The 24,871-nt window shown below is 36.6% G+C and overlaps 1 protein-coding gene across 1 annotated transcript in view; it reads left to right on the top strand.

Annotated features, from left to right (window-relative positions):
- LOC120516224 (phosphofurin acidic cluster sorting protein 1-like) overlaps positions 1–24,871 on the top strand; it is a 181,860-nt gene that overhangs the window by 145,389 nt on the left and 11,600 nt on the right. Inside the window, exons 15-21 of the mRNA XM_039737725.1 lie at positions 4,028–4,134; positions 7,059–7,213; positions 10,635–10,745; positions 12,304–12,406; positions 19,011–19,053; positions 20,118–20,160; positions 24,519–24,657. Coding sequence (XP_039593659.1) covers positions 4,028–4,134; positions 7,059–7,213; positions 10,635–10,745; positions 12,304–12,406; positions 19,011–19,053; positions 20,118–20,160; positions 24,519–24,657 — 701 coding nt within the window. The remainder of the gene's footprint in view (positions 1–4,027; positions 4,135–7,058; positions 7,214–10,634; positions 10,746–12,303; positions 12,407–19,010; positions 19,054–20,117; positions 20,161–24,518; positions 24,658–24,871) is intronic.

Below are 24,871 nucleotides of genomic sequence, written 5' to 3'. Positions count from 1 at the left end.
AAATATGTGGCAAGGAGTTACACTTGAGGTCCTGAGCTGATAGTTTTCCGGCAACGTTCCACATTTCCAGCATATGGCCATTTCCATTCTTCTGGGAAGAATATATGTGCAGTAGAGTCAGGTGTTTAAACAAACGGTGGTGGCCTTATTTTGAGAAAAAGGGAAGATAATGACAATGCCTTGGTAATTGGTGTCACAAATTAAAACAAACCCCAAAGACATGAGAATTAAAATTAAAAAGTTATCATCAGTCAAGGTGGAAAGCATAAGACTCACTTCTGGACACCAGCAACTAGTGATGTTTTAGTTAAAAGAAGACGTAGTGTTACATGAAAAGCTGTCCAGATTTAACTGAAAGGTACTATGGGCTAATAAAGTGACAGCTGCACCAGAGAGTAAAATGAAGGGCTCACTTTGTGAGGCGTTTTGGAGAGACCACTGAGAATATCTTTAAAGTGGCTTCAAAGAGGTTTTGGAAACCCTTTACAGCATATGGCTCAGGTTGGGTAGGCAGGAAAGTATCTAGGCTGTTGCCATCAACAATGAAGGGGATGCTGTCCAAAGCTATTGTTAGTAAGTGAAAGATAGAAGGAGAACATCTTAACCTAGCAGATACACATCTGTCTTTGGTGTGGTGTAGCTTACAGAGCTCACGTCCTGGCAGAATCATTTTGGGCATATTGCTTCAAATTAAATACCATATGCACTATGTGAACTTTTCCTTTTTTAGCACTTAAATGCATCTTGTGTTATGTTGTGTTGATGTTTTTAATGTTTTACTGGCTGCTTTCTGTACTCAACGATGCCATCTGGTGGAGCTTCACTAAAATCAAATCAAATTTTATTTGTCACATACAAATTATATACACAATACAGTGAAATGCTGAGTTGCTCAACTCCAATGACTGGGCCTTCAAGAAGAAGAATAAAAGCATAACAACAGTAGTTCCTAACCTTATAAATGTAAAACATAATTAATAACATTTTAAATATGTGATAGTAATAACTAAATAAATAATTTATTAATTTTCTCACATTATTTAACAATAGAGCATCATGTAGTTGTTGTCACTTTCTTTATTTAAGATGCAAACCATTGATAATTTTCTTCTCTCTAGTGTGACATCTCTTGGTGTAGATGTCCTCGAAGTTAGGGACCGCACGCTCAGTGAGGCATTCGGCTGACTGTATCACTCTCTGTAGAGCTTTGCAGTCTGCTGTGTGTTGTACCAAAATCAGGAAGTACTACTTTCTGTCAAAATACTTTGAGTGGTAATGTGTAGAAGTTCTTTAGTAATTGGGAGGGCAGCGTGAAATCCCTGGGTCATCTGAGGTGGTAAAGACATTGTTATGCCTATGTGTTGGTGTGTTAGGACTGGTTTAGGTCCTCTGTGATGTGGTCACCAAGGTATTTGAAACATTTCATTCTGTCCACGTGGGTGCTAATCAAACTGAGCAGGTGTCAGTTTTCTGCCAAAGTCTGGAATGTCTTTGTCCTGCTGACATTCCAGGAGTAGGCTATTGTACTGACACCAGTGGGACAGAGTCTTCACTTCAGCAAGGTAAGCCTGCTGATTGTTATTAGATATCAGGCCCACCACAGCTGTGTCATCAGCAAAGTTTTCTGTGATGTTAGAGTTATATGCAGCCATGCACTCATATCTGTAGAAGAAGTACTGCAGTGGACTCGGAACACAGCCCTGTGAATTGCCTGTATTGAGAAGGAGGGAGAATGAGAATGAGAATGGTGACCCACTCCAACCACATGGGGTCTACTTGTCAGGAAGTTTAAATAAAAAATTCAGCTGCACATTGCAGTGCTCAGACGCAGGACCTTGAGCTTGGTGATGAGTTTAGAGAGGATTATTGCGTTAAATGCAGAGTTATAATCTATAAATAGCATTTGTACATAATTCCCCCTCTTATTGTTTAAATGGGCCAGTACTGTACGAGAGATCAAGATGAAGGCATCCTCTGTGGATATACTAAAGCAGTATGCAAACTCTAGTGGATCTAGTTCTTTTGATAGAGAAGAGCATATGTGATTTTTGACTAGTCTCTCGAAGCACTGCTTATAGGGTGAGTGCTATACATGAACTAGAGTGATTTCTGTGGCAGAAAGGGACCATATAAATGAATGCCTTTCAGAAATAAACCATAAATTATCTATACAACAGCTTTAGTGCTAATTTTTATAATATGGAAACAGATTTGATGGCAATATACACATTTTAAATGAAGGCTCTTGCCACATATTTGTGTTTCAGAATGTTATAAAGGTTAATTGTCAAATACATGAATTGTTGACATTAAATTGGCCAAGTGTCAGACTGTCACCCCATTGTTGTTGGAGCATATTGCTTAATTAACAGCCTACCCTTATACACAATACATGCATGGATAATATAGAAAAAATAAGAGCTAAAGGAATGCATTGAAATGCTTCTTTAAATTACACAAGCTAGCATTTTCACAGAACTTCATTATGGGGTTCGTTGCTAGTTGTTTCCTAAATTATGGGCATTTCTGCTCAGACAAAACCAGAATATGCACACCCTGCATGCACTAACACAGGCGGCACGGTGGCGCAGTGGTAGTGCTGCTGCCTAACAGTTAGGAGACCCGGGACCTCCCTGCATGTTCCCCCCGTGTCTGTGTGGGTTTCCTCCCTCAGTCCAAATGCATGCAGGTCAGGTGCATTGGTGATGTGCTTGGTGTGTGTGTGTGTGTGTGTGCCCTGCGGTGGGCTGGCGCCTTGCCTGGGGTTTGTTTCCTGCCTTGCACCCTCTGTTGGCTGGGATTGGCTCCAGCAGACCCCCGTGACCCTGTAGTTAGGATTTAGTGGGTTGGATAATGGATGGATGGATGCACTAACACTGGTATAGAGAACCATTTTCCAATCATCACAGTTGTCTGTACAGCTGATGACTTCACTGCACTATAAAAGGGCCATACACTAAGCACTGTTACAGCAATTTTCAATAATAAAATATCTGTGTGTGTTTGTGTGCATGAACAACAGATAAGGCTGTATAAAAGAATACATTACTGAGCCTTCATTTACACTATTAGAAGGTTAATGAAGTCACTACTTTTTATATCTTACTAATACATTCTTTCCTTCCAACTGTGTTTTTTGCCCTTTCTGCAAATAGACACAATAAGTTATTTAGTGCTTTTAAACTACCATTATTTTATCACTGTGGTGGGCTGGCGCCCTGCCTAGGGTTTGTTTCCTGCCTTGCACCCTGTGTTGGCTGTCCGATAGTGCTGTCAACTTCAATTCTAAATTTATAAACTACAGTGCTAATTATGAAATTCACTTAGCCTATTTTTGTGTTTGCCTGGTAAAATAATCCATTATCCAACATGCTATATCTTAACTACAGGGTCACGGGGGTCTGCTGGAGCCAATCCCAGCCAACACAGGGTGCAAGGCAGGAAACAAACCTTAGGCAGGGCGCCAGCCCACCACAGTGATAAAATAATGGTAGTTTAAAAGCACTAAATAACTTATTGTGTCTATTTGCAGAAAAGGCAAAAAACACAGTTGGAAGGAAAGAATGTATTAGTAAGATATAAAAAGTAGTGACTTCATTAACCTTCTAATAGTGTAAATGAAGGCTCAGTAATGTACTCTTTTATACAGCCTTATCTGTTGTTCATCTACGATCTGTGTGTGCATGTGTGTTCAGATTTATTCATATGGAGAAAACCAGGGAGATGAAGGTATTTCCTTAGAGAAGGAACACAAGTACAGAACTAGAGTTTATTCTAAGTGCTATGAATCAGCAGTGGTTCTCACTCTTTCACTTGCGTAATATCCTTTGTATTAATAAAATATTAATGTTGATGTTTTACATTATTTTAAATACAGTATGTTCATTAATTTGAATGTCACAAAGTTGTTTTGGTTTGTAATTGTATGTTCTTTCAGCATTTTTTTCTTGTATATCTATTAAGTACAATTCCAGTATAGTCAAAAACACTATTCAAAGTCATTTTCCTTTTTCCTTCTATATTACAGTATCTTTCTGAGATTCTTCAAGAACAGAATCAGCCTATTGTTTCTACATGTTCTGCAGCAGATGTACAGGCAGCTTTTAACACAATTGTTACCCGGATCCAAAGATTGTAAGTATATGAGGAAACAGCCATAATTAAAAGATCCTTACAACCCTGCAGTGTACTGTACAGTAACAGATGAGATATTCAGTAATTAGTCAACTGTCAAGCAGTATTAAGTGATATTTTGTGAAAAACTCCTTCACATATTATATTAGATTAATAATGACAGAAAAATATTTTAAGAAATTCCTCAAGTTCAATTGATAAAAAAAATTGTTAATCGTTCTACTCTGTGATTTTAATCAGCGGGTAGTAGTAGTTTTTGCTACATAATTTTCACATCACATTTTGTTGAAGAACAAACACAGTATTGTTAAAAGCAAAGAAATAGATATATGTAAAATACAAACTCTTCTTTGTATTAGTGAGAACATCATTTTAGCTAATAAACAACCAAAATGTGGTCGGACAGATCATTTAATACACTTGGCTTTTTGACCACGTAATAGAGTTCCATGGGCTGTTGTTTCAAACCCCCCCCCACACACACACGCACACACTAAAAAAGTAAAAAAAAAACATGTTAATTAATGTTAGTCTTGTCCAAAAATTAATAGGATTGTACTAACATACTGTAAAGGAAGTGAATGCTCAATCTGTAAGGTTTAAGAGCCTGCTTATTCCAAATCTGTCTTACATCTCTAAGAGCTAATGAAAGAGATGCTGGGTATATTTCTTTTTACTGTACCAATAAAGATTTCTTATTAAGACCAAGGCTATGTGGTAAAGTGAGGTCCACAGCTGATCAGTACCTTTTTAAATAAATAATCACTGCACTCGCATCTTGGTAGGAAGGGGCGTGGTAGTGTGGCAAGAGCAGTTCCCGGGCACGATGTGGGAGCAGATGGCCCTACACTAAGTACACAGGTGTAGGATCATCCGTGACCCTAATTAGCCAGGAGCTGCTAATTATCACAGCTGTGCCACATCCCCATTTTAAAAGGGAAGCGCAAGTGCAAGGAGGAGGATTGAGAAAGGAAAACAAGAGAATGAATGGAGATTTGGGAGTGAGTGAGCTGAGGAGAGCAGGTTCGAGGGGGAGAAAGCAGGCACTTGGGAATTGAGGCCCAAAGATGAGTGTGAGGCAGACACTCTGGGCGAGGTGGGTTGTTATTAGTTGAGGGAAGAATAGGTCACTCTGGCTGAGCTCCAGTGAGGACTGGGAGTGACCGGGAGTCTAGACAGCTTGCCACAGGAGACCAGAAAGGCAGCGGGGGTCAAAGAGGCTTGGGAGGAGAGCCGCCCTGGCTTTTGGGGGCCCAAGCCGAGTTACGAAGAGGGTGCCTTTTCTGTTGCCAAGGGACAGCAGGAACCCGGATCTGAGGAAAGACAGCTGCGTCTGCTGTTAGGGCAACTCCTCTGCTGCCAGGCCCTCACTGGAGAAGCAGAGAGCTGCCAATTAAAAGATCGAGGCACAGAGATTTTAAAAGGGACTGCACTTTTAACACCTTTTTGTGGATTGTGGATAAAAGCACTGAACTCTTTTGCACCTTCCCCTTGCTTCATGTGGTGTCCTCATTTGTAAATCTCATCCCGGTCATGACTATCGCCGGAGTTGGGTTTCAACAGGCTCCCAAATGAGAATAGGAAGCATGGAGCCAGACCTGCACCATCACAGGCTACACTTACAATTTTGTTTAAAAATTTTACTGTTATTTTCCTTGTAAAGCAAAACTCTTGAGTTATTTTACTACCCTCAATCTGTTATCTTCTTAATATTTTTGTACAGGATGGGCTTGTAGAAATGTAAGCAGATTTAAAATATCAGAACAGGAAAAATATCCCCTTTAATCATTTTTAAAACTACAGAACTGATGTTAATCAGTTGTGCTGACATGTTTTCTACATTACATCAGTAGTACTGTAATTCTTTTTAATAGGGTACTACAGAAATTGTTTGAGCTGTGGCAAGCGTGATGGCCAAGAACATTCATATCTCAGAAATCTACAACAAACTGGTTTAATTACACAATGTATTTACAAGTTTATGTTGATGGTATATAACATGTTACACAGTTCTATTAAACATTGGTTACAAATTAAGAGGGTTTCAAACTGAAACTGTGTAATGGAGTGATGAGTGGAACACTGTGCAGTTCTAATCAGTGCAATAGCTAACTGTATATACATAATGTACTCAAGAGAAGTAAGCAAATAAAGTCATTTTTAAAATAGGAGGCCATGCAGAGTTCCTGATCCTGGTCTTTAATGTTCTTAGAGCCATCAATGAATCCAACAGAAATCTTCTGGAAGATGGCAAATCTCTATTTGTGGACAATGCAGCAAATGTTAGTGCCTTTAGTAATCCTCACACAGGGTTTCTTAAGAATCTGTGACAGACTTTTAAGTCATTTTTCTATAGTGGAGACTTTGATAGCTTTGAAGCAACACCGCGGGATATTAATTGGGACAATTTTGCTATTAAATAAACAAATTGGCTTGAAATTGTTTTATTCATTTTTTAAATTCTGTTTTTGTGTTATTAAAATTGTGAAATTGTATTATGTTTATTATTTTGACCAACTTTTCAATTTGACACAATTGCATTCTTGTTTCCATTACCTTTTAAAATTAAATTATTTCATCAGTAGGTTAAAAGATGTAGGTTAGAATTCTTGGGTAATAACTGTATTTGCTTTTAATATAGCCTTCCACTAAAATAAGATCATATGACAGATAATTAATCTAATTCACCAATTATTATTTAAAGTCTACTGAGGAGGTTAAATATGGGTAAATATCATTCTTAGTACAGCTCTCTCTGCATTTTCTAACTCTATTGATACATGAACTTTCTCTTTAGTCTGCGAAAGCAGAACAGTTCTGCATAAAATTACTGCAGCTTTCAGCCTATGTGAAATATAAAGTGTAGTAAATATAAAATGTAAAACTATGTTTTTAATCTATTTTCTGTTAAATTACCATTACAGCTGTAATTGCAACTCCCAGATGCCCCCTACAATAAAAGTAGCAGTTGCCGGAGACCAGTGTTACCTGAGTACCATTCTGAGATCTTTTGTGGAGCAGTTAGCAAGTAAAACACCAGACTGGTTAAATTATATCCGATTCCTCATCATTCCATTTGGTAAGTCTATCAGGTGCTTCCTAGAATTAAATGTTTGGTCCACTTCTTATGAATGTTTTATATTTGTGTTAGTTCTGTGGTAATTACTAAATTAAACTTCTTAACAGTGATAATTTATTTTCAAGTAAAATGAACATCATTGCACAAGTATTTTTTTCAGTGTAATACAGATGTGTTAAACTAAAATAACCATATCTCATCTGGAAAAAATGTGTTATTTCTGGGTTTTTGTGTCAATGTTTGATTTCTGCCTCATGCCTGATACTTTTGGGTTAAGCTGTGGTGGATGGGATTATGATTGAATGGACGGGAAAATGTTGATTATTTAAAAAATGAATTATACTTCTCATGGGTAGTCATTTTTGTGAGTCATATAATGTGATTTTCCTTTTAGACAGTGATGCAAATGCAGAATTGTAAGTTATAGCAGCAAAAGAAACTTTGAATGATTTTTAAATATCTATCCATAACAGCTGTGTTTGGGGTTCTTCCAGATGGGTTTAAAGTGGAGAAGGACAAACAAACTGTGATTGCATTCACTACACTTTTGGCACGTAGACTTATTCTGATAAACTGGAAGAATCCAAACTCTCCTCTTTTAAGTCAGTGGGAAACTGATGTGTTATACTATTTGAAATTGGAAAAAATCAAATACTCAGAGGATCCGTACAGACTTTTTTCAAAACATGGCAGGATCTAATCAGTAATATTTTAAAATAAGCTCATAAAGCACAGAGAATTTATTAATTTAGGTATGTTTACAAGCCTTAAATTTCACGCCGTTTGGCTTGCTCTCTCTCTCAGGGGTGGGGATCAGTTTGTCCTTAACTCAATTTTTCTTTTTGTAAAAATTTGATTGATTTGTATGGACTGCAATAAATTTAATAAAAATATATATAAAAAAAATAAATAAATAAAAGTCTATCCATATGTTATACTCTATTAAAAAAGGTGTGTGGTTATATTACCCATGTATTTTTTAAGCTTCCAGTCGAGGAACATTCAGCACATCTGTTCAGCTTCATGAATGGATAAATGAATGAAATTGATAGGTAAAATAAGCCTGCCACTTTAGTAAGTACATGTTAAAGTCTGTGCTGTAATGTATAAACTTTTAAGATTGTTAAATATGAATAGTTGTATTGCATAATATTAAGTAGGTTGTTGTCCCAACTGTCTACTTCAAATCCTCATGGACGAAGCCTGGAAACAATGAGGACTTACTTAAGAACATTTATGTTAGGTAGAATGCTCAGTGGTAGCTACGTGGTCTTTTGACTTTAGAATCCCTTTTTATTATTTTTTTTTCTGTCCTCTCACCCATCTGTCCTTATTACCAGAATAATCTTTAGAGGCTTACTTTATGATTTTGTGTATAACGACCCTTCTACTAATTACATATCTATGTTTTATAAGATTACATAGATTTTTTTTCTTTGTTACTTATTCATTAATACAGAGCATCCGGAAAGTATTCATAGTGCATCACTTTTTCCACATTTTCTTATGTTACAGCCTTATTCCAAAATGGATTAAATTCATTTTTTCACTCAGAATTCTACACACAACACCCCATAATAATAACGTGAAAAAAGTTTACTTGAGGTTTTTGCAAATTTATTAAAAATAAAAAAACTGAGAAATCACATGTACATACTGTTAAGTATTCACAGCCTTTGCTCAATACTTTGTCGATGCCCCTTTGGCAGTTTTAAAAGGTGGAGCTAAAATAATATTGCTACACAGTCTTTTGTTTTTGCTTGGGAACATAAGTGTCTTGTGGGAAATAACTAAGATTCCTGGAGGGGTGTGGCTGGGAGTAGTAGTCTGCCTGATCTTATCCTAGTGAATTTGTATCGCATTTCAATGCTGTTGATGGATTATCTATAACAAGCATAATTTTTGAAAAAAATGTACTATAACTATACCTGCTACAAACCTTGGACTACATGTCCCATCATGAACTTCATAGTTGTGATGTCTGATCTGTATATTCTGGACCCTATGCTGAAGACTGGTGCTACATTGCTAACTGATTTATATATATTTCAACATTTTCCTGATTTTAATGAGAGGTACAGTTTGCATTTCACTATACACTAAGAAACATGAAACTTCTTGGTCAATTTTAATGTGAATGTTCTGTTAAAGTTTGCCCTTGTTTATTCTGCAGATGTGTCTCTTAATAGGCCATTGTGCAAGCAGCTAACATTAGAAGTCATATAATTAGCTGAATGACATCCATTTTATGGAATTATGGTGTTTTATGCAAGAATGTGTTAAAGACAATCTCTGTCTGAAATGCCACATATTTCATAAGATAGCCCAGATCAATCTTATTAATCAGTCAGTGGAATGCAGTAAAAATGTACACGGCATTTCAAATCCTCAAAGCATAGTAAAGTTAAGGAAATGGAGAAAGTGTAGTACTTAAACTATGAATCTTTCAAGAAGAGGGTGACTATCAAAGCTGTAAGTATCTAGATGAGCAGGTTACATCTGATGAAGTATACTGTATGATGAAGCGTGTTGCACATCTAAAGCAATGACATTGCTCCACTGGTGGGATGGAAGGCATTATGCAGTATTCCAGGTGTGTCTCTAACATCTGCTTCACAGGATAACGGATGAATAATGCACTATAAATTTTAAAATATTATAGAAAGGTGAATACTTTTTATATCCTCCATATGTGTATACATGTCATTAGTTTACTTTGAATACTTATTATTTGTTATACAGCACTGATGCTGTATTAATATTTTACTGTACTGAAATGTTTATATTATTAATGTAGTGTTACAAATGAATATTATAATATGTAAATACTATATATTGTAGTCATTACAAAAAAAACTTTATTTAAAAGATATCCAAATAATATTTACCTTGTTCCCAATATCCGTCTATTAAATCAGTGGTTCACCAAATTATAATAGAAATGTTTGAATATAAGTATAAATTAGTAACACTGTAACACTACACAGACATGTGATGAAAACCTTTATTTTTGCAGTATATAGTGTCTTGAGATGAAAGTGCACTAGAGGAACAGAAACCTTCTGCACATGCTTAAAAATTCAATGCCATAACACCTTTTTTTGTAATATCCGGGGATATTTTCCAAGACAATGATGCCTTGATCAACTTTTGTTTTAAAGAGCGATGAAGGAAAATGGAGGTGTACAAAAGCAATGGGTTGCTTGTGCATGCCTCATTCATATTAATTTCTTTCGGTTCCCCCACCCTGCACAGTAATTACATTTCCATATTTCTCTTTTTGGATTTTTGTACATTAAACGTACAATAAAATATGAGTCAGAATCCATTGATATCTTTTGTTACATTTTATGGAAGTGAGCCAAATGATGCCTTGTTCTGGGAGCCCATCCAATTAAACTTTGCTGTTACTCTTTTTCAGGCTCCCACCCTTTAGCAAAGTATTTGTCTTCATTTGACAGCAAGTTCAGTAATATCTTTATGGATTCGTCCTGGAGAGAAGTTTTCAGTAGAACAGAACCACCAGCTACTGGTAAGATAATGTCTTTGGCAAAGAAAATTGCAGGGTTTTGTCTTTTGAATCATACCAGGAATTTAATAGAGTGAAACACAATATGATGTCTGGTGTCTTGATTTTTTTTTATTGTCTTTGATAATTTTAGGATCTTGCATAACTCTAACATTTTATAACAAGATATGGTTTGAGATCTTCCTGTGAAGCAACTGTGTAAGCACACACTTGTTTAGTGTGGTGGCCTGGCCATGCCAGTGGGTGTAGTCTCATATTTTTAATTTTTTTACAAAGTTGATCAATTAACTAGTTCTATAAAGTTGTTGGATTTTAGTCTCATTTGAGGGAAACAAGACAGTGTGAGTACTGAGGATGTACAGACTTAAATAGGTTTCATTAAAAGTACGTTTCTAACAAAGATTTTTTATATTCAATACAGTTGCTCTTGTAATTTTTTTTACTGCTAATATTCCAAGTTGTATAGTAGTAAATGATCCTGTCACACAAACATTTTATACACTAAAGTGCAAGCTCAAGTTTGTTCTGTGTTTATAGTACAATACAATTAAATTTTTACTTGCATATCTCCTCAGAATATTGAAAGTAAAACTCTATCAACAAAAGACAGAAAGCATTAACAGCATACATAGAATACATCAAACATATGTGTATGTGGGGAAGTGGGGTTAGTCGTGTATGTATGTTGTGGACCAGCCACCCTGCCTGAGATACAAGTTCTGACCTGCACACACGTTTATTTCAAGAGGGGCAGCACTTTTTGTTCACTCCCCACTACAGAGCACAGTACACAAAGCACCAAAAGCAAACACAGTCCTTTCTTCCTTCTTTCTTTCTCTGCTGCCTCCACACCTCTCCCAGCAAGCTTCATCCACCTCCTCCTGACTCTGGCTCCTCGAATGGAGTCAGGCAGCCCCTTTTATAGGGTACCCAGAAGTGTTCCAAGACCTTCTTCTGTCAGCATTTCTGGGTGTGGTGGAAGGACTGCAACCCATGGCTCAGTAACTGTCCAGACGCCCCCTGGCAGTGGCCACAGGACCCAGCAGGGTTGAGAGTCTATGCCCTCTGGTGTTCCGGGGGAGGTATTGCCTTGAATATGCCTTTTCTCCCGGTCCTTCCATCACAGTGTATATGCACAATATACAGTATATGCAAGAACATATACAATATTTGCTACTAAGATTGCCTGCTCATTAGCCTTATGACCTTACAGTCTACTGCTGCACGTGTGAATGGTCCTGCACTACTTGCCAGAAGGGAGGAGTGAAAAAGGCAACTGTGCAGGATGGCTGGTATCTTTAATAATACTGTTTGTCTTTCTGAGGCAACAGGTGGTATGTGAGTCCTGAACCGAAAGCAACTGGGTGCCAATAATATTCTGTGTTGCCTTCACCACCCTCTGCAGTGCAGTTTACAATCTCGAGCCAAGACCACGTCATCTCAGGATGTCATGTAGCCAGTGAGGAAGAACTCCACTGTGCACCTACTGTATTTAGTTATATGGGTTAACATCACACACATTTTTTACATTAATATAGAAAATATTTTTGTGTTTCTATAGAAAACATTGATGTAGCAGCACGTGTCAGTCAGTATATCGCTGGAGCCACCATGTCTCATCAGTTCCCAATTTCTGAGGCCATGCTTACCTACAAGCAAAAGAGGTAAGATGAATTTTTGGTTATTATTGTGTAACGTTCAGATTCAGTGAAAACATTTACTGACAGAGATGTAATATTAAATATGTTAAAGCAGCGGTAGTATTTAACTCAAGGGATGAAGCAAGCAATATATTAGAAATTATATAATACCTACAAGTTACTTGAGAATATTAAATGTGATTGGGTTGTCAAAATTTAAAGTTCAATCTTTGTTTATATGAGGTTAGATTCATAAATCTAAATATGAAACTAATAAACTGTGGTAAGACTCAAAGCTTTCAAATGCTTAGTTCTGTTTTATTTTAGTGCTGTTTCAGATGACTGTACAGTAGTGGTTCTGGTGATAGTAGAAATCTCTCAAACTGCAGAGTTTTAAAACACTTATTTTTTATCAAATTGCCAAATCTTTATGGATATTCATTTAAGACTTTTTTAGGAAATTATTCACACTTGTAGGACAACACAAAATAGAGAAACCATGTTAAACCTTTTTTGTGCTCTACATAAAAAGGCAATTATTTTAATTTACATCAAGAAATTACATGTCAAAAAGTAAAGTATCAAAGTATAATAACTCTGTAGTGAAAAAGTGAGATTTTTAACATAATTGTAATACATTTTATTATAAAAACAACAAAGGCATTTAGTTTGATTACTAAACGTTGAAAGGGCTGAGACATGAACAATATTTTAAAATAGGTTGTGCTTCTTTATTTAAATGTATTTTTTAATGTAATATATGCAAGAAATTTTTATTTTCAACAGAAGACTTTCTCTTTTAATCTGTTCATAACAGAAATATACACCTTTCTTTTTTTCTTTTGTTTGCATTCAAGGAAGAGAAGTTTATATTTTGATTTTTATATCAGGTATCTGACTGTGTTTTTTTTTTCTTCCTTGTGTTTTTCCACAGTTTGAGTTTATCACCTTTAACCCCTTTGTTCCTCTTTCACTATAATTAACTTTTTCATAATTTTTGGATCCATGAATTTCTTCTTAGTTTAATAATGTGAGTGATTCGCTTTTGTTGTGTGAAAGTGCTTATACTTAATTTGTTTTCCACAATTATTTTGGAGTAATCTTTTATTATATAATATATAGTTAATAACTGATGTGTGTTAATTTATTTGATCCCAGTTATAATTTGATAAGACAAGGCAAAATGTTGAGTATTTTAGTGTAAAAATAAATTTTAAATACAGTTTTCAAAAGAAAGCATAACCTATTTACACCACACTAGTCTTTTTCAAGTAAGTCATCCTCAAAAAAAAAATGAGAAAATGGGGAGAGAGGAGAAAAAAAATAAAATTACAAAAACAGTAATTAAAAGGTCAAATAGTAACAAATCAGTTTGAAAATTTTCAACATATACACATGTCAGTGATTTTACAGACCATGTTGGTTAAGGGATTATACAAGACTAAATCAAAATGTAAAGACAATTTGAAAATTACACAATAACTGCAATGGATAGAAGCTAATACACTTTCGAGATGGCTTATGGGTAGTTGAACAAACATGCCGCAGCGCTCTGTCATCCGTCTAGTTGAAGCCAAGGTCAAGTAAACTTTTGATTAGGAGGATATGGGATGTACTAAAGATTTGTATGTTTTTTCTTGGAATATTCAGTTAGTGAGCAGATATGCCACCCCTTCCTCACATTTTCAGACTCACTTTGTTAAGGGTATTAGAGTTTAAAGCTAAATTTTGCCATTGACACCCAAAAATGTAATCAGCTCTTTGTGTAAAAAAAAACTAAACGAATAAAATAAGCTGGTTGCATGAAAAATCATTCAATCTACCTTAAATACATTATGCCATTTTAAAAATATTTAGTTAGATCAAATTTAAGTCGCCAGGCATACATGTTGAATAGCCATTCCACTTAATCCCCACCTTTTGCCTCGTGAGTGATTAAGTGTCTCTATCAATTTCTACACCAAAACTGAACTTATTTTGGTGTTTGAATCTGTTGATAAAAATATTGTTTCTTTATTGACTTAATGTGCAGAAATAGTAAAATGTTAAAGATGCTTCTCAAAATTGTCTAATTAGAAGGTGCCATAGTAGTCTAGAAAATGTTCTAAGAAAAGTGAAAATGGTATTCACTTCAAGCCTTTGTTTGTTTATACAAATTGTACAAAACTGTAATAAGAGAGTTTCCCTTTGGCTCTGATAACCCTGAAAAGGAACGTATAGAAACACTACTCCAACATGTAACATTTGATCACACTGTGTACCTGCATTAAATCACTAGTTTGGAGGAGTGTGTGCTTGTGTTTTCAAGCTACTTCAGTCGAATCATGGCAGAAAATATAGTGTTTAACATTAGGTGGAGCTATCTGATCTATATAGCATGATCACATCTGACATGAGTGGGCTTGGATGGTTTTATTTTTAGATGCTTTAATTGGTGTAACTTGGTTATTGACACTGAGCTAATGTGGAAAACCTTTCCACCAGCCAACATGTACAAATACAACAATCAGGACTTTTTTCATTTGTTGTGGTTTTATTTCTAATTGCTTAACACTATTGTGAGTGCATATTACTGTAAATGATGCACAAATCAGTGTGTTTCTTCATGCCGGTCCCAAGCCTGGATAAATGGGGAGGGTTACGTCAGGAAGGGCATCCGATGTAAAATTTTGCCAAATCCATATGCGGACAGATGATCCGCTGTGGCAACCCCTAACGGGAGCAGTCAAAAGAAGAAGAAGAATATCCATCCATCCTCTATCGCTTATCCGAGATCGGGTTGCAGGGGCAGCAGCTTGAGCAGAGATGCCCAGACTTCCCTCTCCTCAGTCACTTCTTCTAGCTCTTCAGGGGGAATCCTGAGGCATTCCCAGGCCAGCTGGAAGACATAGTCCCTCCAGCATGTCCTGGGTCTTCCCCGGGGCCTCCTCCCAGTTGGACGTGCCCGGAACAGCTCACCAGGGAGGCGTCCAGGAGGCATCCTGATCAGATGCCCGAGCCACCTCATCTGACTCGTCTCGATGCGGAGGAGCAGCGGCTCTGCTCTGAGCCCCTCCCGGATGACTGAGCTTCTCACTCTTATCTTTAAGGGAAAGCCCAGACACCCTGCGGAGGAAACTAATTTCAGCCGCTTGTATTCACGATCTCGTTCTTTCGGTCACTACCCATAGCTCATGACCAATAGGTGAGGGTAGGAACATAGATCGACTGGTAAATTGAGATCTTTGCCTTACGGCTCAGCTCCTTTTTCACCACGACAGACCGATGCAGAGCCCGCATCACTGCGGACACCGCACCAATCCGCCTGTCGATCTCACGCTCCATTCTTCCCTCACTCGTAAACAAGACCCCGAGATACTTGAACTCCTCCACTTGGGTCAGGATCTCGCTCCCAGGGCACTCCACCCTTTTCCAGCTGAGGACCATGGTCTCGGATTTGGCAGTGCTTATTCCCATCCCAGCCGCTTCACACTCAGCTGTGAACTGATTTAGAGAGAGCTGAAGATCACGGCCTGATGAAGCAAACAGAACAACATCATCTGCAAAATGCAGCGACCCAATCCTGTGTCCACCATCCCGGACCCCCTTAACGCCCTGGCTGCGCCTAGAAATTCTGTCCATAAAAGTTATGAACAGAATCGGTGACAAAGAAGAATATAAGCCAGTCTTTTGTATTGTCTTTTACCACAAAACAGGATAACAAGGTATTTTTGTTTTTAGAGGAATAGACTCATTGTGGATGATAAAAAAATTAATATCTGATTCTTCAGACCACAGCTTTAGTAAAACAACGTATTTAAAAAGTGATCTACTTATTGTGATCACATACATGCTTGAAATGTTATAATAACATTTTAATATCTTTATAATGGGTAATTTTAAGCATTTAGTTTAAGAAGATTTTAAAGCAGTTATATTTTTCGGCAGTAACTTCAAAAAAGCAACAAAATAACTGTAGAGATACCAGCAGTACGAGAATTTTCCCAATGTTTGAAAGAAACAAAACCTCTCCACTAAATTGCATTGCTATCAGTAGACAGAAATCATGTTTAGCCTTCTTTTTACATAATGGAACTCTACTTTTTTTAGGCACTGGCAGATTAAAGGTGTTTTTGCCATTATGTTTTGCCAATTGAGCTTTTTTGGGATATTAAAACTAAGCAGTCTGCTGATAAGAATTTTTATCAGAATATTTTTATCGTAATACATAATCATACATAATTAATGATTGGAGCTTTGCTTTGCTGACGTGCAGAGTGTGTCCAGTGAGCTGACGTCATTCCAGTTTGTGGTCCATAGTGAGCAGCACGCTGCAGCCCTTCAGTGAGTGAAACTTGATTAACATACTGCGTTTGCTCCTAAAACCTCATTTTCTGGACTGGCGCCCTGTCCAGGGGTTATTCCTGCCTTGTTCCTAATGCTTGTTGGGATATGCAACAGCTTCCCTGCAATCCTGCCAAGGTTAAACTTGTTTAGCTTGCTTGGAAATGGATGAATGGCTTTTCATTTTTGGTCACTGCACAGGATAGATATTTTTCCAAATTTTATCATTTTTTCCCTTTAGAAGGGTTTTTGCCTTTTTTTTTTCTTTCTTTCTTCCAACAACTTATATGCAAAGGCAAATGCCACATTATTTTCAAAAACCTTTGTTCACTGGGGAAACTTAGTAAAGACTGGAGGCCAGCAAATATCATGCTGTTGTATTTAATAAGTGATTGGGCTGATCCAAGTAACTATAGGCTAATATGCTTAATGCATACCACAGATAAATTAATGGGAGCAATTAATAAGCAAAAAAAGTAACAGCACACATCTAGAAGAGGAGTATTAGCAAACAGAGAGCATGGGTTCGGACACGGAAGGGCATGTTTCACTGATATGCTGTATTTCTATGAGGAAGCAACAAAAGCATATCATGATAGTAGTATGGGATATTCTTTATCTTAATTTGTAGAAGGCTTTTGATAAGGTACCATATGAAAGGGTGATGATAAAATGAACATCTTTAAGTGGGCACAAAATTGTTTTGAATACAGGAAGCAAAGAGTTATGGTGTGGGGAACTTTTTCAGAATTAGATGATGTTCAAAGCGGTGTCCTTCCGAGATCAGTGCCCGTGCCACTGCTCTTTTTAAAATACATAAAATGATCTGCAAAAGAATATAATCAATATGCTGTTTTATGTTTTTTAGATGACACCAAACTAGCAGGAAAGGCAGATAATGTAGAATTAGTTCAATTTTTACAGAAGGACTTGAATAGCATAAAAGCTGAGGCAGATGTATGACAGATGAAATATAATGTAAGTAAAGGTAAGGCATTACACGTAGGAAGTAAAAATGTTGAGTTTGAATACACACTAGGAGGTCTGAAACTTGAAAGTACCACTTATGTGAAGGATCTGGGAGTCATAGTGGACTTACAGTATCACTGTTAATATCCAGGCAGTGTACTGAAGACACTAAGAAGCCAAGCTGGATATTAGGTTCAATGCTGCAGTGTTTTGAGAACAAGTCAAGGGAGGTTGTGCTTAAGCTCTATAACACACTAGTGAGGCCTCACCTAGAGTACTGTGTGCAGTTTTGCTCTTCATATTACACAAAATACATAACAGCGCTAGAGTAAGTACAGAAAAGAGTAACTAGGCTGAACCCAGGTCTAAGAGGTATGAGCTGTCTAAGGAGTTCAACCAATTCAGTTTAAGCCAACTGACATTAAGAGGGGACATGATTGAAGTATTTAAAATTATAAAAAGAAGTAGTACAAGAGATCTCAGTTGTTACATTAAAATAAATTTTACAACAAGAACATGTGACACAATTGGCAACTTGTTAAAAGCAGATCTTGCAGAAATATTAGAAAGTTTTTATTTATGCAGTGAACCACAGGGACATGGACTCAATTACCAATTAGTGTGGTGGAGAGCAAGGGTTTAGGGACCTTCAGATCTCAAAGTGATGTCATTTTGGAAAATCTAGGTAAATGTAGGGCTGAACAGCCTGTTCTTGTCACAGTTTTTCTAATCTTCAAATTGAAGCCTTTCTATTTGATTAATCCCTCAGTCCTTGTGTTGAGAAATAAAATAATAAAATAATTTAGAAACATAACTAAATATTAGAAAATGTAAAGATATAACCATTGAAAATACCTTTATTTCCTATAGAACTAACATGATTTGTAATTTCACATTGTATTGCTTAATTTATGTTTTCCATTTTTTTTTATTTATTTGAAAAAATGCAAATTTAAATTTCTGTGGTGGTTGCATACCTGTCATTTTACATGCTTTCTGTTAAATTTGCATTATGGATCAAATGTGTTTGAAACCCTTCAGCAAGTCTTGTGAAACCAGTCACGTGAGTCCTAAACCACTCCACTGATGTTTGCTTTTTATCACTAGTTCTAATGATTACTATATTGTTCATTCCATTGTTAATGTTAGTGAATCTGTCTTTATAGATTTGGTTCATAAAGTGATGAACTCTGATAGCCTACTTTGAAGCACCCACACTAACCCCAGCCTCAGTGTTTACTGACTGTGGGTTTTCTTAAAAAGAAGGAAAACATGCTTTGTTTTTGCAGATTTATCTAAAGGAGTGTTTTTTTGTTTTGTGTATTTTTTTTTTTAGCCCTGATGAAGACTCATGTCAGAAATTCATACCTTTTATTGGGGTAGGAGCATCTTTAAAATAAATCTTTTTTTTTTTTTCTTTAGTGATCTGTTCTAGGCTTCTTGTAGTTTTTAACTGTATAAGTCAAATTCTGCTTTTATTAACATATATATTGTGGTAGCCGGCCTGGACACAGACAGGCGGACACGTTCATGTCACCCAACACATGTATTATTACCATATTTACAAGTGCACAACAACCCCAAAGTCCTGGCCACAACACAAATGCCTTCTTCCTTCAGGCCACCTCCTTGCCTCCTCCAAGACCTTCTCCATCTTACACCCGACTCTAGCCCTTGCCTGAAGGCAGGCGGTCCCTTTTATAATCCCCCGGATGTGCTCCAGGTGTGTCCTGGCAATTTTCCACCGACACGCCCCAGTGTGGCGGAAGTGCCGGCTGCATCCCCGGAAGCACTCCGGATGTCCCTGCTCCTCTTCCCCCCAGCACTTCTGGGTGTGGCGGAAGTGCTGAGGTCCAGGGCTCCAAAGGCACAGGGGCGCCCCCTGGCGGTGACCAGGGGCCCCCTACAGGTTTGAGCTTCAAAGCTCTGTACCCGTAGCCCCCAAAGGTACTAGAGCAGTCACCCCCACATGGCCTGGGAAAGGCGTACGTCCTCCTGGGCGTCACGCCCCTTCCCCGACATTTTATATATATATATATGAATTGTCTCTGTCTGCATTTCAATGTTTTAGATTTCCACACAGAAACCTTTTTAATTTGTACTGAAGAACATTAATTTGCTATGTGAAAGACCCACCACAGTACATATTATTATTTGATGGAGGTTTATGGAAATGTGGCCACCAAGCTTAGACACTGCACTGTAAGCCACAGGGTTGTTAGGTAATGCCCTACTAATTTGGAACAATGAGCAATTTATTTACCTAGCCAGTGCTAAATTAGTAGAAATAAATAAAACATTATATTGTGCTCTTGTGCTTTCTAAGTTGCTTTGGATTGAAGCCCCAACTACATTAATACAGATAAATAATTTATCAAGATGTACATTTTTAATTTAGTTGTGTGTGAGCGACTAATGAAGTTTTTTTTTTTGTTTTTTTAAGGTTGTAAAAGTGGGAATTGTGGAGCATAATCTGGGCACTTCTGGTAGGTTTACCTTTAGCATAATTATTGAGTGGTATATGCAGAAAAATAAAGTTTCTTTTTTTTTTAAAATGTAAAAGGATACACTAAATTAATAATCCCAGTACTTGATTCTGAGATCTGTACTGTCTGACTAAATGATGAATGTCTTTTGGAAGGACAAGAAGAAATCTAATTAGTGCAGTGTACAGTCAAGACAAGTCAATTTATTTTTGTACAGCTCTCTTCATTGAATATAGGCTGAGCGCACAGTATGAAACCCATAACTATAATAGAAGTTACATGATGAAAGTACATAAATGCAAATTTAGATAGGAAAAGCAGCAATTTCATATTCATTATTGTGAACAAAGAATTACAGTGTTAAGTCTATTAATATTACAGTTGAAATGTGGAAAGTTGACAACAGAGGAGAAGGAAAAAAATAAACGAGAGAAAACAAATCTCTCCGTGGAAACAGTCAGTTATAATGGACAGAATTACTGAATAAGTAAGACGCAGTCACAGTTTTAGTGTCATAGTCTAACTGGCTTTCCACCACTTCCTCGGCATTTTACAGTATTATATAAGTTTGTGTTGGGCATTATAATACAATAGTAAATCATGTTATCCATGAATTCCAAAGCTCCCAGTATCTCTGGTGTTTTTCTAATGTGCAAGAGTAGCAGTTTTACAGTATAGCAGTGATATCAAGTGGAAGGAAAGAGAAACAGAACAGAGGAGGGTCATGCTATTATTGCCACGCTTATATTTTTGTGCAATCAACTTGCAAACAGATTTAATAAGAATGCCTAATCAGCAAGTGGCGTACGCTAGACTAAATGAGTCAGTCCTAAGCCTTTATTAAATTGCTGAGACAGATGGAGTATTTGTTACACAAACGGGCAGATCATTCTACAGCTTTGGGCCTGTAGCTAAAAGCTAAACCTTCTATTGTTATTTTATTAATCCTTAGGATTTTTAATACTGTATACCAGCATCTTAAGATCATAATATTCAATCTGATATGTATGTATGTTTTAATAAGTATAGGTATGTAAGTAGTGCCAAGGCCTTTTTTAAAACTTTATATTTAAAAAGGATGTTGAAATCAGCCTTAAACTTGAATATTTATAAAAAAGAGTTATGCCATCATACTTTATACTTCTAATCATTCAGCAAAACTTTGAATTAACTAATGCTGTAAAACGAATGATTTGAATAGCATGTGAGTAAAGTTTCATAGTAATTAATTGTAGTAGAAATAAACGCATGAATTTACTGCTGAGTATCCGCCATATTTAGAACCCATCTTATTTTTCATATTTTCTTCAGGGGAAAATGGTTTTATATAGTGTAATTTGTGTTTTAAAAATGTCATGTTATGTACCATTTTAGTAAAAATAATGTTTTTACCCACTGAGTTAAGATGTGACAATACCTTGTCACTATTTCCATTATTCTCACCAATTTATTTTTTTTTCCCCTGCATTCACAGACAAGTAGTTATCATTCATGCACATTTGTTAAATTAAGTTAAAGACACTGTAAGAGAGATGTCATTTGATCTGAAGTAAAGGTATCGTCTACCCATGAGTCATAGAAGATGATGTTTTTTAGTAATACCTACCAGAAGTAGCATGTAAATTCAAAAGGGTAATGGTCCAAGTACTGATCCTTGAGAGATACTATCTGTAACTTCAGAATGATATTTCTGTACATACTGGAATTAATTTGATAAATTGTAACTAAACCACACAACAACAGTGCCTGTAAACCTGGGCATTTCCATCATCAGAAGATATTCAATTGTCAATCACAACACAAGTTTGTGCCCTTTTATGATCAGTGGCCAGTGAGAAAGTCACTCCAATACTTTATTTGTCAAGTAAATTGTAGTGATAAGGTGAGAGTGAAGCAAAGCTTTAAGTAATTTTTAGGAAAAAAAAAACAACTTCAAAATAAATCTATAATTATTATGCATGTTTGGGTCTAGCATAGAGTTTTGTCAATAATGATCTGACAGCTGGCCCTTCTAGTGCATTAGAAACTGTGCTGGTCAATAATGTTTACTGATAATGTTATAAGTGGGTGTTGCCAGAACAGTGATTAAGCTTTTCACTGGTTTTGTTGGGTCTAAGGAATGAGTAGTAAATTCTAATTTTTAAGTAAATTTTATGATTTTCTGTTCTTTTATGAAGTTTAAATAATTGAGGTTTTTGCACCAAGGATCGAGCTTTAACCTTATAGTACTAAGTTTGCCACCCCTATGTTAATTTTATCTTTGAAAAAGTTCATAAAGTAAATATTGGTATTGTTTTGTTGTGATTTTGAATGGCTGTTCTAGTTTCCTATTTGTCATCTGCTCAAAACTATAATAAGAATACTATTACAGTATGTAATGATTATATATTAGAATATGGAGTGGTGGCTCTGAGGCTAAGGATCTGTGCTGGCATCCAGAAAGTTGCCGGTTCGAATCCCCGTCACTGCCATAAGAGATGCTACTGTGCTGGGCCCTTGAGCAAGGCCCTTAACCTTCAATTGCTCCAGGGGTGCTGTACAATGGCTGACCCTGCGCTCTGACCCCAAGGGGTATGCGAAAAGATGCATTTCACTGCGTGTTGTCCTGTATAACTATGCATGTGACAAATAAATAAAGAATTATTATTATAACAGTAATATGCGTTAAAATATATTGAAGGAAAATTTGCTATCTTTCAACTAAACTGTTAAAATTGAAATTTAGACATCAACCATCTTCCATATTCTGCGTACCTCCTTGTCACACGTAGACACCAACAAGGGAAATTATGTAAGATTATTGTTTATAGACTACACCTTGACCTTTAACACCATTTTCCCACACTTATTGGTCTCAAAATTTAAAGACCTGGGACAGAACATCCCCCTTTGTCACTGGGTGCTGGATTTTCTAACGGACAGGCCTTAAGTGGTGAGAGCGGCCAACTGCTTCTTCAACACATCACTGAACATTAGAACATTAGAACACTCTAGATGAGAACAGGCCATTCAACCCAACAAAGCTCGTCAGTCCTATCCACTTGTTTCCTCCAAGAAAACATCAAGTCGAGTTTTGAAAGTCCCTAAACTCTTACTGTCTACCACACTACTTGGTCGCTTATTCCAAGTGTCTATCATTCTTTGTGTAAAGAAAAACTTCCTAATGTTTGTGCAAAAATTTCCCCTTAACAAGTTTCCAACTGTGTCCCGTGTTCTTGATGAGGTCATTTTAAAATACAAGTCTCGATCCACTGTACTAATTCCCTTCATAATTGTAAACACTTCAATCAGGTCTCCTCTTGATCTTCTTTTGCCTAAACTGTAAAGGCTCAGCTCTTTTAATCTTTCCTCATAATTCAACCACTGTAGACCTGGAATCAGCCTAGTCGCTCTTCTCTGGACCTTCTCTAGTGTTGCTATGTCCTTTTTGTAGCCTGGAGACCAAAACTGCACACAGTACTCAAGATGAGGCCTCACCAGTGCATTATAAAGGTTGAGCAGAACCTCCTGTGACTTGTACTCCACACACCAAGGCGCTATATAACCTGACATTCTGTTAGCCTTCTTAATGGCTTCTGAACACTGTTGGGAAGTCGATAGCTTAGAGTCCACTATGACTACTAAATCCTTCTCATAAGGTGTACTCTCGATTTTCCGACCGCCCATTGTTTATTTAAACCTAATATTTTTACTTCCTATGTGTAATACTTTACATTTACTGACATTACAATACACAGATCGCCACCCCAGAAAACCAGAAAAACAACAGAAGAGAGAGTAGGGGTCAGTATGGATTTTGGAGCCATCATGAATAGTAATGATAATTAATTGAATATACAATTAATGTGTTTTTAGCAGTTTTTTGTAGTACTAGGGTGTTGTACCATAATAGCCATTATGAATGTAGAGAAAAGCCAAGCAAAATGACACCTTTTATTGGCTAACTAAAAAGATAACAATATGCAAGCTTTCGAGGCAACTCAGGCCCATTCTTCAGGCAAGATGTAAGTTTGTTTTAAAGTGCTCCACTATTAGCCTGACGAATTCCTATTGACAGGCTATTTCAGATTTTAGGTGCATAACAGCAGAAGGCCGCTTCACCACTTCTTTTAAGTTTAGCTCTTGGAATTCTAAGCAGACCCTCATTTGAAGATCTAAGGTTACGATTTGGAATGTAAGGTGTCAGACATTCCGAAATATAAGATGGAGCGAGATTATTTAAGGCTTTATAAACCATAAGCAGTATTTTAAAGTTATTTTAAAAGTGCTTTCAGTTACTTTTTGAAACACATTATATGTAATTCAATTGTTAAATAATACAACAAACAGTTTAATAGGCTGCTTTTTTATTTTTTAAGTGGATTCTGATGATGCTGCCATCTGCAATGTTAATCTCTTAACATCCCCCCCTGCTTCGTCTGGTGGTAATTATGGAAAGGAAATAGCTAGCACACCACCTCCATCCCCTTCTGTCTCCATTGGACTTACTGGAGCTGGGTATGTTTGGGTATCTTTATATGAATGTTCTGTTATGTGTATAAATAGCTAAGTATTTAAGTGATTTTGGCAATGTTAAAAACGTAGACAATAGTTTGTCTTAGATAAAAAAATGAAAGAGAAAAACTTTGTTTTAAGTCTGCTTTGTTTCAGATTTTTCAGGCATTTGTAGATTGTACACCCTAACAAATTGATTATGAAATCAAAATTATGA

This window comes from Polypterus senegalus, chromosome 16, assembly GCF_016835505.1.
Source record: "Polypterus senegalus isolate Bchr_013 chromosome 16, ASM1683550v1, whole genome shotgun sequence".
In the NCBI taxonomy this organism is placed as follows: domain Eukaryota; kingdom Metazoa; phylum Chordata; class Cladistia; order Polypteriformes; family Polypteridae; genus Polypterus; species Polypterus senegalus.
The sequence above is the reverse complement of the archived record's forward strand: the minus strand, read 5'-3'. Positions and strand labels throughout refer to the sequence as shown.